Genomic DNA, 20309 nt, shown 5'->3' with positions numbered 1-20309 from the left:
ATATTACCCTTGTTTCCACTTAGAGTTTATTAAAGGAATGGATAAAATTAGTATTTAAATTCACCTCTGTCCTTACAGAAACTAAGAACAAAATGTTTACTGGTTTGCAGTTCAGCAGTGATGGCCCTAAGCTTGGCCTCTTTTTAGTCACTGAAATATATGGAACCGTTTTCAAGAAACCCACATAAGCTGGAAGCAAAAGTGATAAAATAACTTTGAATTACTGAAATTGCCTTTATTAAAAAACACTGCAAAGGTTGCATTTTTTTCTTGAAGAAGTCAGATCTGGATGGTGGCATTTTAATCACTGAATTTTCCCAGCTCTTATCATCGGTACCAGATGATGTATTTAATTCTAAAACACAGTTTGGTATTGCTCAAAAACTGGGAATATGCTGTGCTGCAGCTGAAACCACAAAACACATCCAGTTCTCAAACTGCACTAACATATGCTTAAAAACTTGAAGAGTTAAAAAGTGGAAAAATATAAAATTCTTGAAATACTATTTGAAAATAAGGTAACTGCTTGTAGAAAGTGGACGCAAGACTACTGCAGCTTTTCAACAGGCAAAACATGAAAATGTGCCTATAAAGCACAGATCGCCTTTTTTATAAAGCTGCATGAGCATGACAAAATTAACAATTTCAACTTGTCAAGAATTCATTTCAAATACATTTTGCATTTTTCTTTTAGCTATTAAAATGGTATTTCATTAAAGCATTATTACAGAACATTATGGATTCTATCAGACAGAAAAGCAGTCATGTTCAAAATCAGAAATATAATGTGAGTTTGATGTTTTCTATGATTCACTGTATTGTAATTAACCCATAGGTTAATACAAATCAAATCATTTAAACAGTTGTGATTTTTAGGAAATGTATTCACTTAGTTAACTTCTAATTTTTGTTCATTGCAATGCATAATGCATAGCAATATATTTTTTCTTGTTCTACAGTATTACTGTATTAAAATGAAACTATTTAAAAAAAATTTACAGAAATATTTACTTATAAAGAGAATAAAATATATACTCAAGGAGAAATTTTAGCTATTGAAGTTCATGTTCATTCAGTAAATCAGAACCTATAATTTAACATTTTTACATTGGACCTCCATATCTATTGTTTGCAGTAACTAAAGTCATAAGTTTCCAAAACATAAGGAAAAAGGAAATCTGGTAAATAAGTGGATTTGAGACAGCACTTTAAATTATTATTTTCTATGGCTAAAACCAAAGAACAGTCCACTAGAAATACTAAACTGTCAGAACAGAACTCTAATAGTATTAGACTTAACAGTAGATTTTATTATTCATTATCCATATAGCAAGCACATGACTAAAGATATAGTCACTAGTCTTGAGTTTCAGTATCTGTCATTTTATGCACATCACTGCTCAGTTTCAAATTTGTGTGACGTATTCTAATAATTTCAGACCTACACTGGAGGTACTTTGCAACTCATATAGTTTGCCATTCCACAGTCAGTGTGAGATTGCAAGGCCCAGTTCTCAGCTCAAGGTCCAGTGGAGCTACTGATTTATCCCAGCTGTAGATTTGAATCTGTTGACATGATGAATTATTGTTGATCCCAATGCAAGTTTCTAGTTGTATATTATGAACATTACAGTATATGACCCTATGTAGATCCTGAGTCATAGCCATTTAGTTAACTGAAAAACCCCAAATGTTTACTTCTAGCAGTGCTGCTGAGCCATTAACTGTGATTATTATTAAACTGCAGTAAAAACCCCTATGTTTTAGTGTGCTTATACATTCACAGAAAAAATGCTAAGACCCTGATTTTCCAAGATCTTCATTGCTGTTGATGATTAATGGCAAGTGACAGTCAGCTGAAAGAACAAAGCAAGATTTTCAAATATCTGACAGAGTATAAAGAACTGGCAAATCTTAAATTCTCTCCTGCTGTCAGATATCATACTTCTATTTGGACTACATTTTGTGCATTTCACAAAATTAACTAAAATACCAAATCATACAGATTTAAGAACATACTTCGATAAAACTGATGCATATCTGGATGCTGATAATTTTGAATATATTAAGACAACATCATATTGAGCTCATTAACATTCATATTTGCAAACATCCCACAGGCCAAAGAAAACAAAAAACTAATAAATGTACTGAGAAAACCCATACCTCAGTATGAAATCCTGACCCCTTCTCCAACTAAGTACACACAGTCCAAATACACTGAGAATGCCAAGCTACAGGGGCCCCTCTGTGGGGAAACCTGTAATTCAGTCAGCAGCATCCGTCAGCCAAAATAGAAGTTGTAGGGACAGATGCTAGAGAGAGGATGACACTTTAAAGTGGCGGTTGATTTCAGAACGAGTGTGTGCTTCTGTACACAATTCAGTCAATGCCACACTTGTACTGGTGCAATGTTTCACCTGGATTTATGTGCAGCACACAACTATCACTCTAGGGTCGTTTTAGTGTAGGTTATGGTGCTAATTGGGCTCCCCATCCTGCAGCCTACCCTGACTAGGCCACTTGATGTCACATCTCCCAGCAGGGTCACCCAAGGCAGCGAAGGAGAAAACAAGTGTGTTATACAACTCCCTCGACTTCTGCAGCAAAGAAATTCTGTCACACTTGGGAAACAATTGCCAGCTTAAAATCCACAGATCTTGGCCTCAGGCTTGTTTAGGCAGCACCATGCCGGTGCCTCTGACCAGTGCCACATTCCCACCGTTTTGGGACACCCCTGCAGGCAGCAGCAGACAGGTTTGAAGGCTGGGTAAAGGCAATCGGGAAACTGCCACGTCCATTTTGCTTCTTGTCCACGGTGGCCTGGATGTTAACATGCTAAAGCCAGAGCTAAAACGGCGTTTCAGCTAGCTTACAGGGGAAAGCGGTGTGACAAGCAGCTGCTTCCGAGGGGAACGGCTGCCGCAGTCGTCCAGCCGGGGCCTCTTTATAAACTGAGAAGCTGGTTTCGCCCCACGCACACACGGCGGGGCCGTAGCTTTTGAGCCGGCCACCGCTGTAGTTGTGTCGCGGCAGCGCTGCTGGGGCCGAGGGCCAGGCCCAGCGCACCCGAGGGGCTCGGCAGAGCCGCCGGCTGGGACCGCTCGGTGCCGGCGTGCCCAGGGACGGCCGGGCATGGAGGCGGCCGAGCGGCAAGCGCAGGTGGGCCGGCACCTCTGCCGCTCCCCGGGGCACAGACTCGAACGGCCGCGGTTTCCATGGCGACGCCGTCGCGCCGCTCCCGTGCTCGGCGGCGGGGCGGGACGCGGAGAGCTCCCCGGGGGCTGCCCCGCGCGCGGCCGTTGGGAAGTGCGTCACGCCGCGCGCCTGCGCCAGGGCGGCGGATTTGAACGGCGGGGGACGGTTGGGCGGGAGCCGTTAGTGCCTGTTGTCGGCGGCGCCCGCGGGATCAGGATGAACTGCGCGGTGCCCCGCACCACTCTGCGGAGGATCCTAAAGCGGCAGAAGCCGTTGCTTCGCCTGTCGGCCAACACCGACCTACTGGTGAGGAAAGAGAGGGGCGGGTGCCAGGTGTGTGGCCTGGAGTCGGTGCGGGCCGCTTCGTCCCTCGGCGCTGGCCCCGCAGCCTCCAGGCTGCCTTCCGCGGGCACGGGCCACGGGCAGCGCCTGCGCCAAGCAGCCGGCTGCGGTCCCCAGCCGCTCGGTGAGCTCAAGGGATGAATCCTCCGGCTCCGTGGGTACTGCCTCCCCCCGGAGAGCCTGGGGTCGTGGCGCGGGGCCGGGAGCAGTTGTGCTTTTGGCTATGGCGGGCAGCCGCAGCTAGTCAGGTTGCCATGGAGCAGCTGTCCCTAAAGAGGGACAGTTAGTCTCTAAATGTTTTATTGCTTGGATGATACGGACTGATGGATTGTGTGCGCTGGACCGCTTTGTAGTTGCTGGGAGTATTGGGATGTCAGGTTACTGCAATTTGTGTCTCCCCAGTGACCTACAGGCAGAGTGGAGGCAAAGTTTGCGTGGAGATAGGCAATTCAGTGGTCTAATTAAAGGCTAATAAGTAGTGATTGCAGCTTTCTGCTTTGCTGGTGGCAACTGGATTGTAGTTTTCTGACAGCGAGTTTGGGGATTCAGGAACAGCCTGATGCATAAACGTCATGTCACTGTGCGTACACACTGAGGTTCAAAGAATTTGATGTAGACAGGCTGGGAAATAGGAATTTGGATTATGTGGCTGTAACATGCAGATGTTGTTTAGGAGTTCAGATACAGAGATATGGATCAACTGAACTGTGTTTAATTAGCTGCTAAAGCATCTTGAATGGTCATACTTTTGTAGAAGGCCATCTAAGTAATCTCTGTCCAAAACTAAGGAATGACAAGTCTTGTTAGTAATCTAATGAGGAAATGAGATGTTGGGATCTCGTTCATGGTTTAAAAACACCTGGCATAAAGGTGTAGGGATAGCAGAGCTGTACTGAACCAAGTTTCAGAAAACTTAGGGCAACAAGGCTGGATTCCTGCTAACCTGCAATAAGGGATGTGTGGCACAGGAAGGGTTTGTCACGCCAAAAATTATGTGACTGCAGCAGGGAAACCTGACTTCGAGAGAGCTTGTGGTAGGTGCCATATTGAAAATAAAATAATACCTGTGCATAAAAAAATACTCTTTGAAGTGACTTAATAGGGTTAACTTGTGTGATTGTCATGCCCTCTTGTTTTCAAATGTGTGTGATTCTTCGCATGTTGGTGCTCCATACTGTATACTAGTATGGTCCCTGACTTGAATTGTAAGTCCATGTCTTGCAGCATTGTAAAGGTTGGTAACTGGGTATATGAAGCTAAACATAAATATGCAAAATTTAAAAAATACCTAATGAGATTAATACAAATGAATATAATTACATGTGAGGGTTTACATTTGAATGTAAACAGAACATATTTTTGTAGTTGGTTTAATGAAACTATCTCTTCTTACTGCTTTTGCTATCTTTGGAGGATTTTATGGACTAAGGAGCTGGCCCTTTGCTACTCACGCTCAGACCCACTCAAAGCTTACTCTGGAATGCAGTAGTCAACTAATCAAACTTATACAAGCATTAATAAAAATTTTTGTAGTCATTAGTAACAGTTGGTCTGTATTTCTGTGGTCATGTTAATTTGGCTTCAGGGTAGTATAGCTGCCTGAAAAAGGGAACCAATGGCCAGGATTTGGAGGGATGTTCAATCTCATCCTTGTCTTGGTCTTGGTGTTCCATGGGCCGCAAAGACAATCAGAAATGACTGAAATTAATGAGAAACAGCAGTTTGATCTAGCTTAAAGTATGGCTATGTAAATACTCATTCCAACACAAAGGATGAGATAAGAATGAATTTTAATAATGTGGAGAAAGTTTAGATCATCTCTTCTGGTGATGTCAAATTGAGCGGCCTTTAATCTTAGGAGGATTAGTTATTTTTATTTTACCTTTAAACAGGAATGTCCAGGGGTGGTGGTTATCTATGTTGTGATTATCCATGTTCTTAAGCTAGGTATGTGGCTAACAGCTCTTTAGCTCTCTATGAGTAAGTAGTCAACATAACTGGAGCTCTGTTTCCTTGCAAAAAAAAAAAGGGAGTGGTGGTAGTCCTGTAGTTAGACAAGTAACAAACTTTTAGAGTATCTTTTTTAATGTCTCTGTTATTCCCTACAAACCTTGTAAGAATGATTACATTGTATACTTTAGGAACTTATATAGTAGCTGTCTTAACAAGACAAACCCATATATGTTTTGAGCAAAGTGCTTGTGTCTTCTGCAGGGAAGTTTCTGTGCCACCTTTATGAATGATCCATGCATTACATTTAAATCTACAGTGGTACTTAGCCAGTGAAGTGAGGAGGTCTGCCTGTATGGCGTATGACAGATTGTTTTCCTTTTCCTGACCTTCAGCAATTATTTTTCCTCGATAAATCAATGTCTTCTTACATGACATTACTGAAAAGTTTGAAAGATCTAAGAATTCAGGCAATTTTGGTGAATATCTGAATGGAGTTTCTTTTTCACTTTCCAGATTCTTTTGATCAAGTCTCTTTTTGAAATCTGAAGCTTTATCAGAACCTATTTCCTATGTGTTAACATCTTTTTCTGTGCACAGTGTAACTAACAAATGTCATCAAACTTTCAGCTCCAGAAGCTGTTTTTTTTGAAGGAGTGTGATAGTATCTTTGAGAGAAGAGACAGGAATAGTGTTTAAGGTTTTTTCCAATGCTCTTACAACTCAGTTATTTACCTTTTTGAAAATAAGAGGTAAAGATTTTAGCACTGAAGTTTAGGTTTCCCCTCCCCCCCCCCCCCCCCCCCCCCAACCGCCATGGTCTGAGGGGAAAAAAATCTGCAAGCTTCGTTCTAGCTTGAAATTATAGAACAAAAGCTGAAACTCAGCTGCTTGTTTTATGCTAGAAAGGCAGGTTTGTATTTCCGCTTCAGGAAAAGCTTAAAGTATAGCATTGAATGACCCCCCTTTTTTTTTTATTTACCGTCACAGAATGATGAGTAAGTGCACATTGAAGGCAAAATATCACTCTAAAGAATTGTTCTGAAGTTATGGCAGCAAAACAAAATTACGGAACTTGTCCCTACTATTCATTAGTTCTATGGAGCAGGTGTGTGGAATTTGCTCTGTGAGCAGTGTTGTGAGTTTTTACATCATGTTCTTAGAACTTTACTACCTTTCTTTTATGAGAGATAAGCATTCCGTTCTGTAAGGTGACTTTCACAAGTAGTTCAAAACTATTCTTGAATTTTATGCAGAGGGACAATAATGTAATACATAGTAAAGCAATGTCTTTAAACAAATGTGTTATCACTTAAGTAGTTGTCAGTAACTGTTCGTGTTTTTCAGTCATTCTGCCTTTCATTAGCCTTTCTCAATTGCCTTGGATAATCTGGAATATTTATTAACATGTGTACTCTATTGTAGGATGTTCTGAATTTAGTTATGTGACTATAGGAGCCAGGGCAAGCTTCTCCACATGCAGCAGTTCACTTTGAAAATATGAAAATAAAGGTACAGTGATTCTGAGAGAAGATGCAGTTTTTACAGGCAGTTTTAAAATTAACACTTGCCTTTAGGTATTTTAGCAGGAGAACTTGCAAGTATGGAAGCTTTTGTTCTGTCTCCCTCTTCTTCCCCAGCTTGTTTCCAGAAATCTAACCTCCACGTTGTTAAGTGTAATAATGAGAGTTCTAATGTTGAATACTATTCTGGTGCCACTGCTTAATTCTGTCAGAGATTATTTCTGTGTGAGTAACTAAAGACTAGTTTAAAAACGGCTTTGATGTTTTGCTAAATAAATCTGCAAGTACATCTGCTTTTTGTGTAGTAGATGCTTCCAAACAATGCCAAATATTATGTAAATTTATCTATTGCACTCTGGCTTCATTTAGTTCAAGAGATTAAAAAAAACAACAAACTAAATTGCTTGTCATCTGAACGCTGAAATACTTGTCCTCTAGCAGATTCTTTGTGCTGCAAACCCACTGCCAAAGTATTTCCCATAAACTGTAACTTGTAACTTTCCTTGTATCTTTCTAGGCTTTGCAGATCAGGTATGGCAGAATATCACCTAATTTATATAAATAAAATTTTCATGTATTTCGGTAATATTTTTGAGCCCTTGATTGAAGTATTTTTGTACACTTTACATAGCAAAGTTAATATTGTGTGAAAGTTCAATTTAGAAAAGTTGCAATTACCGATTTTCAGGTTGGACGATTAAAATAGTTCATATAATGTCTGTATAATGCTAGAGGTCCCTTATTACAGAGGGGTGCTTTTGGCTGTCAGTTTTAGTCCAAGTTGGAGCAGTTCCTTGCCTGTTAAAATTTTTGCTTCTTCTGTTCTAGCAGAACAGCATTCTGTATTGAACAGAATACTGCCCTACCAGTTCTTTTCATGTAAAAAGGTTAAGTCAACGATGAGTTGGGAAAAAATAGATAAAACCTCCTGACAGCAGAAGATTTCTTCTTCTGGAGAAATTAATGTCAATGCTCCTTTGCACTGGAGAGGGGCAGAAGTCCTTGAACTTGTCTGTAGTCCATTTGGTGATAAGGCAGGGATGAATTTGCTGTTCATTAAAAGTCTGGCTGTTGTAGTCACTGAAAGCTGACGATATTTACTAGTAAGCAGAAGGGCTCCTTATTCTCTGGTATTTATGTTACATTTTGTTATAAAAAAACTGCAGATGGAAATCAGATTGGATTTCTGTTAGATCAGTTGTTGTTCTTGTGATTGTTTCTAGAGCGCGTCCATGATTTAAGTATACTAAATTTAAACAATATTTACAAGAGTCTTGCAGTAAGGAATGTCTTGGGAATTTCTTAAGACTTGATCTGAGTGTTACTTTGTTTTCCTGAGTACAATTTTCAGGAATTTAGAAGCAGTTTAATATGCAAATCTCTGTCTCAAACAATGAACCTATGAAAAAACAAACTGTGCTTAAACAGTTTGAGTCCTTCTTGAGTTGGTTTTTTTTTTTTTCTCCCCTCTTTTAAAGGTGCATTTGAACTTCTTACTGTTTCTCCGTCGGCTAGCAGAAGAAGCCAGGATAAATGCTTTTCAGAACAAAAGTAGAATAATTAAACCTGAGCACATTATATTTGCAGCAAAGGTAATAGAACATTTCTAATATTTTTCTTTTTTGTTTAACGTAAAATGCATTATGACAGCATATACAAAAGTTTTCTGTGTTAAATATGTTTTCCACAACCTGCAGAAACATAATGTTCTTTAATCCATCCTTGGCGCAATTCACTGTTATCAAGATATCAGATTAACTCTCCTTGCCCTATTAAATATAGCCCTGTTTTTCTTGATTATTCCATGTTTAAATTCATCGTTTCAGTATGTGGGTAAGTCTATGCAGTAGTCTGTCAGCAAGCATCCATGGGCTGAAAGCCCAGGGAACAGGAGCAAATTCCAAAGTTGGAGGATCTTTATTTCAGATGGCACTATATCGAGGAAGCATGCTGTCTTAACTTCAGTAACATAAACGAAAATTTATGGAACAAGTGAGAAATAGTTCAGAGAGGTTCAGATATCTTTCTTACACCTTCAGTTCTTACCTGCTTAGTCTAAAAGATGTTTGAAGTGGATTCTTGCAGCATTGTGTGGACACTACTTGAACAAACAGATTCTTTGTGTGATGTTGTGTTCGCCAAGGAAGGAAATAAGGGAGGATTAAACTGTGGATTGCTGTATGGGTAGTTCAGCATAACAAAAATTGCTGTATGAGTATCTGTGAAGGAGGAATCCTCTGCATTACAGAGCTGGGTAAGTTTTGTGTACACGCAAAAGAAGGGAAAGAGGAAGATGTTATGCAGCTTGCTTTCTCTAGAAAGAATTAGAGTAGTGTCAAAGTATGACTGAAATCCTTTTGTATTCTGTAGTTCATTTCACTTACCAGGATATGTCTGCTTTAGTTAGGTTTCATGAAGGAACTCAGTCACTTTAATTTCTCTGTTCGACTATCTACTACTGCTGGGTAAATTGGAAGAGTAAAACTCCATGTTGTCTGATATTTGGGTCCTGTGGTTTCTGTTTATCTTCAGTATTTTTTTCCCCTCTGGTGAAATGTTTAGTTTAATACTTTCTATTACTATAGTAACAGAAATATATACAGAATGTGTAGGGTAGCCAAGTGAATGTTACAGTTGGAATCTTAGCATTTGTAATTTCTTTTAAACTGCAATCTTAACATCATTTGAACATTTTTGTGATCCATTTATTATTCTTTTTTTAAGATGAGAAGGCAAAACTGCCTGTATTTAAATAATTTTAACACTTAAATGGTCCCACTTGGGCTTTGAAGTTCATTTTTCAACTTAAACTCCAAAGATGTCCTTGCAAGGGTCTGGGCGCTTTTGATATAGAAAGAAATAAAGTGTTACAAAAAAAATTTGAGCACAAATTTTGATTAGCTGTGTAATTGCAAACTTTTTTTTTCTTTTTTTACTTTTTTTTTCCCCTAGGCCTAATAGTTAAGAGCTTCAAGGAATCTGCTGAGGGCTTGAGAACACCATTGCCATTTCTCAGCATTCATTTTTAAAATACGCTTTTTATTTTACCGAATTCTTGGTTATGAATGTTCATATTTAAAAACAAAGTACTTTCTGATATGGCATTTTTCTGTATGGCTTTGCTTTATTTATAAATTTTTCCCTAGACTCACTCCTCTTGGTCACTCCTCTCGGTGACTCTGCGCTTGGAAGCAGACTGTTCGGCTAGGTGAACCTTGGGTCTGAGTAGCCTAGTGTTTTGGGTGTTTTACTGCTGCCTGGATTGTAGTGATAAAAGCAGTGATAAATATACTTTTTTCTTTCTGCAGGCTATTTTAAAGAAAAGCAGAGGCTAGAAAACAGACCACTGGAATTTCAAAGCCTTCTTTAACATTTTTTTTTCTTACTAACGTGAGATCCTGTGACCCAGCTTTTGCAACTGTGGAAGTATATATATATTTATATAGTTTTATTGATGTCTATCTTCTGACTCTGAGTATCTTGTTGTTTCTTAAAAAAAAAAAATTTAACAATCTTACAGTGTGTTTTTTATACACGATGCATAATCTTAAAATGCGTGTCACTTGTCATTTTAAACTTTTGATGTACCTTACTTCTTCTGTGATAATGGAGAAATGCTTATACCATAGTCATTCTTCAGGTATGTGGCGTTTATTATAAGAAGTGTGAAACTTTCAGAGAACAGTAATAAAAATGCAGGTTTCATGTAATCCATCATAGATTATGCAGTTCAAAGCAGATTCACTAGCTAAACAAAATCTTGGCTTTCAAAAAAATCACTGTAGAAACTGGTGTATTAAATATCTTACATATTTTTGTAAATGCCTTCATATTTTTAAAATTAATTGGAAAACGCTAAAGCTGCTGTCTTCTGGGGAAAGAATACATATATTTCTAAGTCATGCTCTGAACTGTTAAGCTGGCCTATTGTATGATGTGGTATATGAGATAACTTGGTGGTCTCTAATTCAGTTGGTGTGGACAGATGCACATTATGAAAAAGAAAAGATCTGGCACAATGAGGTGTTTGACGTTAGATCCTGTACAAATAGCGAAGATAAGTTGGCAAGCGTGCCAAGCTACTTCCTCCTCACTCCGAGTGTCATCCTAACTTGTCAGAAGACTGGAAATGTACGTTATATAGAATAATAATTTCTTGTTCTGTTTCTAATGTTTGCAACAGTTGCTGAACACTTTGCTTAATAAATCTTTTGATAAAGATGTAGTTTTATATCACGGTTTGAGTTGATAATAAAGCCTTGTAGAATATGTGGTAGCTGGTCTTTCATACGCACAGTGAGCTGTTCTTAAAATAAAGAACTTCTGAAAACGTTATGTATTGAGTAGTCCAATTTGTTTAACATGTTACTGAGTATATTCTAGAAATTCAGCAAAAAAGAATTGCATTCTAAATATTTTTGTAGTCTAAGGAAACTGGAGCAATGCCAGAACTTCAAATTTCATATCATATCCACATACTTTTAAAAATCCTGTACAACCTGTGAAAAGTCATCCTTTTATGATGTGCAGAAAGGAAGGATGACTCCTCTGCTTTACTTAACTCACAGGGCTTAGTTCAGTCTGCTTCTTGTAATGTTGACTAGATTCCATGTTCTGCGTTTTCTTTTCTTCTCTTGGAATCCACAAAGAAAGCTGAGAACATATATGTGTAAAGGATATTTGGATTTAATAATCTGAATTATATTCTCAGGAATAAGATCTGACTAGATATGTATATTTCTTTGTAATTACCGTCCATGATCAAACAACAATAATAGTGTTGTTATTGCAACACTAGATTTTTCCTTTGTTATAAATGTTTTCTCTTACATTTTTCCTGAACTGTTTTCTTATAGTCCTATATAACCATATACCTTTCCTCATTGTACAGTTGAGTGCCGTAGCTTTTTTGAACTTGTTTTGATGTCCAGTGTGAGTTTTTCTTTTTTGATTTGCCTAAGAGCAAGATCCACGCTGAGCTTAGTAGAATGTTCTCATTCTCATGTAGTAGATGGATGATCAGATACCATTGGGGAATGGAGGTAAGGAAGGGTTAAACCAGCCACCCGTGTACTTTTAAAATATTTCGTACAGTGGTTTTGGCCTGTATTCATAGTTAAGAAGGTGCTTTTTTTCTCTGAAGCCCTGAGAAGTTTGAGTCAGAATGTGTCCTGCCTTGTGAATGTTTCATAATAGCTGAAGCAGACAGGTATTCAGAAGACCCAAACAGTTTGCCAAGTATTCAGGTTTCTCTGTTAAACTTTAAATAAATGCTTATGGAAAATTAAGGTTTCTGATGTACTGTGGTTAAGCATTCAGAAATATACAATGCTATTACATTTTTCTAGTATCTTCTTGAATGTTCACCATAAGGTTAATTATATTCATGTTTGGCAGCTCTTCTGTACTCCTTCATGGGTATACATAGGGTGTCTTCTCTACCCAGTAATCCTTACTGGATTTTTAAAACCAAAACTCCTTACAGCAGTGTTGTCTAAATACCCATGAACACTTCCAATTTTCTGTTATTGAGTATTTAATGATAAAACATCAAAGCACATAGTTGTGGAAAATGTCTTTTTAAAGTAGATCTGTGGTAGAAGGCCTAACGAAGTTGGGTTCTCTTATTTGAATTCCTGTGTTGATACTCTGCCATGAGGAGGAAAAAGGCAGGAATTATTGAGAGAAGAGTCATGCTGATGCATTAATAAGGCATCTCATCTACTCAACTGTTTCAGGAAACCTGGAGAAATTTAGTGTTTGGAAACCATTGAGACTATTGACTCACTATAGAATTTTCTCTCATTTTAAAAGTTCAAGAGATTTTGGGAAGGAGAGGTGCTCAGAGACAGTACAATTGTGATTCTTCATTTCCTCAGGAAAGTGGGATAGACGGCCTAAAAAACTAAAGGCTCACTAAGACGTTATGGAGTTTTTCCATTTTCTCTTCTTTTTGCAGCTTTCCCAGTGTTCTTCTATTTCATGTCCTATTCTGCCCTTTCAATATGACCATCAAGAAATAGGGAAAAGTCAAAATGGAGAAATAGAAGAATGTGGAAAAAATCAGGTGGCCCTTGTCTTGCTTTTTGGTTTTTCATGTAGCTGATGTTAGTCCCTGGGCCATTGAGTGATATCACAGGCGGTTAAGGCACAAAAAGAGAAGAAAAGTGTTTATTGGTAAGTGGGTGATGATGAGGGAAAACTCTGTTCATATGTGGGGTTGTACTGGTGCTGGTTTTGTTTCCTCTCATGTATAGAGTGACTGATGGGAGAGGACCTGCTGCTTGCCGACTTGACTAAGTCTTCTCATGAGGTGTATACACTATTTTAGCTCTCAACATTTTACTTGCAGGATAAGTGAAGGGAGAAGGTAGTTGTTAAAGGTTTAAAACTATATTCATGAATACTTTTGGTTTAGTTTGTAGGGCTTGTAAGTTTAATATTCCTGAGTGGTATAAATAATCTGATTATTAGGTTTAAAAGTATTTTCAAAAAGTGTGACTATTAAGTATGGTACGTCAGTGAAGATTAGATCTATGGAGTCAACAGGAATATCTGAACTTCTATACTTTTATGGGTCAGGGCCCAAATAATTACTGTTCTATGTGAATCTAAAGTTGTGTTGGACCATTAAGTTTGCTGTTTTGATTCAGAAAATCGGCAGAGGAGCTAGAGATGACATTTATGCCTTGGGAGTTCCGTTGTGCTTGTATGTGGAGGAGTGCACAGTTAAACACAGCTAAAAACAGCCTGAAGTTGCATAATGCAAATAGTAAATATTCTCTGGTTATCGTGATACAATAAAGGCAAAATATTCAGAAGTACGTATACTGCAATAGGACAATTCTTTTTCTAGCCATAAGGTGGGGATAGAGCAAAAACTGTCTTTTTCTTCCTTGCAGTAACTTCCCATTAGAGAAAATATTCTGGGTTTTCCTACTAAAAATTGTACTATAGGTTGTGACACTTCCATATATTTTTGTTCCTAACAATCCTGCACTGCTGACATACGTAGGATGATTAATGTTTAAAAAAAAATCCCATTCACCCAAAAAAAGGGTGTTCTGCTGATCCATGCGAGAGGGTAAAAGTTACACATGTGAGGCTTTGAGGGATCCTGAAGATTTTTCTTTCTTTGAAGCTCAATGTTTCAGCATCAGATAGCTTTCTTAGTTATAGGCCTATAGTTGTTTGTACAACATAGCCTCGTTTTTAGAAACTGGTATGTTCTGTGGGCAGTGTTATATGGAAGGTTTTTGTATAGGACACTTCTCATATAGCAACATTAACTATAAAATATATAGCTTGTACTGGTTGAATTGCTGACCTGGCATTCCATTAGGCTTTTATCAGCTTAGAACAACTAATGATAGGGCATTGTAACTCCTAAATACATAGAGGTTTGAGGTGACTTATGATTATGAATATATATTTAGAAGGTGTGACTTATATTTCAAATAAAAATGCTAGTTACAGTAAAGCAAAATTCCCTTTTCCAGAGCTGCAAACTATATGTTAAATTTAAGTTCTTCAGAGTGTTTCAAAGTGCTGGGTGTAGTTTTTCAGTTCAAAGTGCTCTCTATATGTATTGGAATATAGATTCCTTGATAGTTTTAAGGGTGCTGTAGTTGCAGCTGCTGTGGTAGGCTACTTGTGTGTTATTAAAAAAGCATAATAGAACAAATTCCTTACATGTTTGAGTCGCTTCAGTTCTAGGGTGAGAAGATGCCGACAGCATTTTTGTTGTGCTTTATACAGAATTGCAACTTTTTGAGGAAGTTGGTGACGTGTCTTCCCACCTGACAGCTCATGGTTCTGCAGATGTAGTCAGCTGGAATTCATTCATTTACTGTTTGGTGAACAATGTTGGGGTTATGTCAGTTTCTTTGCAGTCCACATTCATCAAATTCACACAGGCTTTGGTACATAATATTCTCCCGTGAGCTGGGTTATTAATGTTATCCTGGCCAAACTGCTGAAAGATCTTTTCAGGTCATTTGATACCCGTAAGATCAAGTTTCTTACCAGGAAGGTCACTTTCCTGGGGGAATGATTTGAGTGCATGGAGAACTTGGTAGAGCATAGAAAAACGCCTAAACAGCCCTAAAATTACTTCTGGTTTACAAAAGAAATGTAGACACAGCCTTACTACTGGGTAATAATGTGATTGCGGCAGTTAAACAAAACCAAAGGCACTTCATACAGGAATGGCTTGCCCTTCACCTCCTAGCACTAGGTCAGGCTCTACAGAAACAGACACTCCTATTTTGTTTCCTAAGTGTGTAAAAGCAGAGAAGGATACGTGTTTTGGCAATTGAACAGATCCTGAATAAAAAATTATAAAGGGCAAACTCTTCCAAATCTAGTAAGAAATAGGGTTGGATTAGCTGGAGATTCTAACCGCTTATATCAGGTTTAGACTGGTCTAACTGTATTTGGGCTAACCTCTGAAATTGACAGCCTAATGCGAATTTTTTGGTTTGTTTAACTTCAGCAGGTAAGTACACACAGATCAGATTATATAACTGAAATCAGTTTTAATGAGATTTACTCAAGTTTTATAAATAAACCAGATTAGGAAAACATTTAAGTAACATGTAAGCCAGTTTTAATAATTGTATTGCATAGCTGAAATCTTAGTACAGGAAAGCCTCTAGTCTGAGCTGTTGGAGGGTACTCGGAGAGTAAAAGCTAAAGTTAGTGTACTGCTGGTGGTTTAAACATGTTTAAATTCATTATTATTTAGTTTGTTTTCACTCTTCAGGGAAAATTGTGTGTACAGTGCTGTTTCCAAAATCGGTCAGCTGTTTAAATATTGCTGATTTCTGAAGACTGTTTCACAATTAAAAATGAGTAAATGAGTTAAAGACAGACCCTAATTTAAAAAAAAAAAAGAAAAAGAAAAAGGTGGGAGCAGTAAGGAAAAAGAAAAGGTAAGCACACAGCATAAGAAGTGATTGCCTGACCAACCTTAACTGTGTTTCTATAGTTTCACAATTCGTTTTTCATGTTGAAGTTTAATTGTGGGTTCCTGTACTTGCCAAATTTAAAGGGCTGGGTTTTGCAAGAGGAGGGCAATAGTTTGCTGTGACCCCGGTGCAGGACCTTGCACTTGGCCTTGTTGAACTTCATGAGATTGGCATTGGCCCACCTCTCAAGTGTGACCAGGTCCCTCCGAATGGCATCCCTTCCCTCCAGCATGTCAACCTCACCACACAGGTTGGTGACATCAGCAGACTTGTCACCACTTAATGTCACCACTGTCTATGTTGCCAACAAAGATGTTGAACAGCACTGGTCATCAGAGTTACACATGGTAATTAATTTTGATGGTACTTTTCCAGTTGTCTATTCTGAAAGTTTTTTTCCCACAAATTCATATGAATAAACCTTGAAAATTCATGTCAGAAGTGGACAAAAAGTTATCTTGCTTGGTCTTTTGTTTTCCTTATTGTTTCCTTTTCTGGATAAGACTGGAGAGCATAGTGGAGTTTTCTTTTAGAGCAGCAATAACGGTTAAAAATCTACTACTGCCAAAAGAATGGAATAACTATCAAATTTCTTTGAAGGCACATTAGTATTCTTTATGTGAATTTGGGCAGTAATGTATTTTTCATTTAAGTGTTTAAAAGACCGACAGCTTGCTCACCTATAGATGTTTGTCATAGATTAGTAAGTGTGAATGTGTGTGTGTGTGTGTGTGTATATATATAAGTAAGTGGCTGCAGAATCAAGAATGAGGATCTCTCTTCACCACTACTTGTGGGGTTTTGGGGGTTGGTTTGTGGTTTTTTGTTTTGGGTTGCTTTTTTTTTGGGTGGCGGGAGGGGTCATGTGGGGGGGAAAAGAAGTGGAAAGAAGGAAAAGTTACAAAAAATGGTTAACTTGATGAATAGGCACTGTAGTTAGCACAAGAATCCCTCAGCAGTCTGTTGGCTTTGAGACGTATACTGAGTTCAGGAGAATTTAAGGAAAAAGCTTCAAAGGAGCCATCAACCATCAACAACTAGGTGCAGCTTTCTCTTCCTCTCTTTGACTGAAGTTTATAAAATGGGAATGAGAGAAGGAACAGTTGGCTGAGAAAGGTTCCAGGTAGGAATAAACCAGAATCTAGCCCCATCGCTGATATTATTTCAGATTTATACAATGTCTTGCATACAAATGATCTGAAATCAGTTTGAATCCAGTGTCTCAGAAGATAGCTGTAAAGAAGAAAGCTTCAGTCTCAAAGTCAAGGCAGGTTATGATGCTTCTCCTGTTCTCAGCTATTGTGGCTCTGTTGGCGTGTGCTCTCCTACTAGCCATGGGTGTAATTTGGGCAAATATCCAAGTCTTGGGAGACACACTGCTGTATACATGACATCCTGGGAGAATTTCTTTGGACATCAGTACTGGAATGGCTTTGGTGTCTTTCCACATGATTCTATAGCAGGTCTTCCCTGGAGAATTTTCTAGCCTTTTTTAACTACTCTGTAAGTTTTTCTGTGCTTTTATGGACATTAATATAGAATATTTTAATTAATTTGCTTTGGTTTATCCGAAATTGTGAGTAAAATTCAAATATTAAATGTTCCCCAAAAACATTTGTGTTCAGGGATAAACCAAGCATAGGAGATAGCAGCCCTTACACAGATTTCTGAAATATCATTGCTTCCGTCCTTTTCCCTGTTCACTTTAATATTTCTGTATATATGTAACACAAACACAAACATTGTGGGGTTGTGAAAGTAGGACCCAGGCTTTAATGATACTTTTTGTTGACTGCAATTTTTGAAGTTAAGTCTCAACAAGGAATGGAATAACTTACTGGCTTGAGAAGGTGTTAATTGTACGATAATTTTGTGTCTAGAAACACAAATTTTATTGTTAATTGTATTGTTCACGCTACTGTGCCTTACGTTGAACTTATTTGCTAAACAGCTAGCTGGCAGTGCAGCTATTGCTCTTCAAAGTTGGAAGAATAGGCAATATTAAAAACACAGGATGAGTGCAAGCACAGCAATTTTACTTTGGCTTAGTATTTTCATGAACCTAGCATCTTTTGCAAGGTTTTCCTGGAAATAAAAAGAATACACCTTTCCAAATCATCTTTACTTGGGTAGAATGGATGCTTAATTACACTGAACTTCTCCAAAACAAACGTTCATGTACTGACGTGAATTGTACCTTGGATAATTCTGCTAACATGGTTTTTTCCTGCTTCTTGCTTGCCCACTTTCTCTCACAAGGGAAGAGGATGGGATAGCTGGATATGCCTTTCTTCTAATGAAAACTCTTCTAATGGCTCTTTTTTTGGTGATATTTCTGCTGAAGCAGAAGGCAATGTGTCTCTAAAATGATGTCTTAGAAATCGGGTGATTTACCAAAAAGGTATTATTTTGTCTCTACTAACTGTAGTTTAAAATGTTTGTTTTGATGTGTAAAGACCTTCTCTGTACGTCTGCAAGTACTGGATTTTATGTATGGAACTTTTAAGAAATTTAATTTTTTAAAAATTTTTTTACAGTTCAGAAACTCTAGATATTTTCTAATGAATAAAACTCCAGATGGAACTTAGACTACCTGGAGCTATGCTTTATTCCCTTAAGAACCCATCAATTTAAAATATCAGGCTACTCTCCAGTCGAGAATGGAGAGGATTTTTGTTAGATTATTTTAATTTTTTTCCAGGGTTTTGTGTTGTTGTTTTGTTTGGGGATTTTTTTGCAAACTAAAGGGGCTAATAGGTATTTTAAAGTTTTTCTTGCTAAATATTTGATATATTCTTTTATTCAAGCATGAAAATCCAATTATGACTCATATCCCAGAGGTGTCTTCCAGTTTCTGTAACATTCCTAATAGTCTTAATTTTGAAAACTAAGCAGAGTTTCTTCCCAGTATTTTCTGTTCCTCTTTTTCCAACCCCTAACTTCAATACTGAAGGGAAGAGAGGGAGGGAGGGGGAAGAGAGGAGAGGATGGTCGCAGTGTTGCGGAACATTTACACTGGAAACTAATCAGTAATATCAACAGGTTCTAGGCTTTAAATAGTGAAAAGAGTAGGTGAAGCAAATGCTCCATGTTCCTTATCAAACTTATATGGTCCTTTGGGGAGATAATTCACCTCTGTTAGCAATGCTATTGCTTTTGCCTAAAAATGGTGGAAATGTGCTGTCATCGTCAGCAAAAAAAAAAAAAAAAAGCAAGCAAAACAACAACAAACCAAAACCAAAGAAACTTTTTTTCCCCTTCTCGTTAGCAAAAAAGAAAGCATCAGATCCAATGTAAACATGAAAAAGACAATTTAATTTCTTCAGTGTTAATTGTTAATTGAAAAACATTTTGTTTCACTATATTTTTTCTCTGAGGAATATATATTCTTTTGAGAAAAATTCTAAAAATTAGAAGCTGAATGTTTAAAGCTGTACCGCAACCGGGTCTTTAAAACTCTACTAATATCAGTTTGTTAAAAAATAACATGAAGTTATTGCTTAAACAATCAAAATACTCTTAACAGTAAAGAAACACTTGAAATACAAACTTTTTTGTTTTCTCTTGCAAATTCCATGTAAAATTATAATGTTTGTTAAAAAAACTTGTGTATAATACTTTTAGAGCTTAGTAAGTTTAACTCTTGTCTGCATCCCTCTTGAAAAGAAATGTGGACCGTGTTTGAGGCATAATTTGTGTAACAAAATATCTTTATTTCTGAGTTAATTTAATTTTTACATGCCTCTGTTACAGAGGAAGTATACTTTTAATAAAAGTCATGTGTTTAGAGCAGTAATTTTTGCATTCAACATAAATTATTTTTATGCTGTTACTGTTTGATGTGAAGTTTACATTTTCTATGAGTAAACTTCTTAGCAGTTACAATATGGATTTCATCTTACAATATCAGTACCACTGTGTTTACCAATCACTATGTTGGAATTAAATCTTTAGAGGTGAGTATCAAATTTTGAGCAAAACTATGACTATACTTTTAATACAAGATGCACTTTCAATCCTTTTTTTACCTAGACTTCTTGTACCATTCTTAGGAACTCAGAGAAAAATAAAGTTTGGTCTGTTCTTATAATTTCCCATTTAAATAGGGTCTAGCACCACATGAAACACTTTCCTGACCTTTAGCAATGTCAGAACATGAAACAGAGGAGGAGGATATCCTATGGTGTATAGTACATTAAGGGGATTACCTCATCAGCATGAAAGGTCCATAACTAATCTACACCAGAGACATGTGAACTGTTGGAGGAGGACATTCCTGAGGATATAAAGAAACACATCAAAACGTTTTCTCCTAGCGTTGTTCAGC

The 20309-nt window shown here is 37.7% G+C and overlaps 1 protein-coding gene across 1 annotated transcript; it reads left to right on the top strand.

The window, feature by feature from the left end:
• Positions 1–3317: 3317 nt before the first annotated feature.
• Positions 3318–11348, top strand: CENPW (centromere protein W). The gene is made up of 3 exons (XM_030490341.1): positions 3318–3504; positions 8492–8605; positions 10322–11348. The coding sequence occupies exons 1-3, from the start codon at positions 3415–3417 to the stop codon at positions 10346–10348; spliced, it is 231 nt and encodes a 76-aa protein (XP_030346201.1). The 5' UTR covers positions 3318–3414; the 3' UTR covers positions 10349–11348.
• Positions 11349–20309: the final 8961 nt, after the last annotated feature.

The sequence above is a fragment of the Strigops habroptila genome, chromosome 6, assembly GCF_004027225.2.
Source record: "Strigops habroptila isolate Jane chromosome 6, bStrHab1.2.pri, whole genome shotgun sequence".
In the NCBI taxonomy this organism is placed as follows: Eukaryota; Metazoa; Chordata; class Aves; order Psittaciformes; family Psittacidae; genus Strigops; species Strigops habroptila.
The sequence above is the reverse complement of the archived record's forward strand: the minus strand, read 5'-3'. Positions and strand labels throughout refer to the sequence as shown.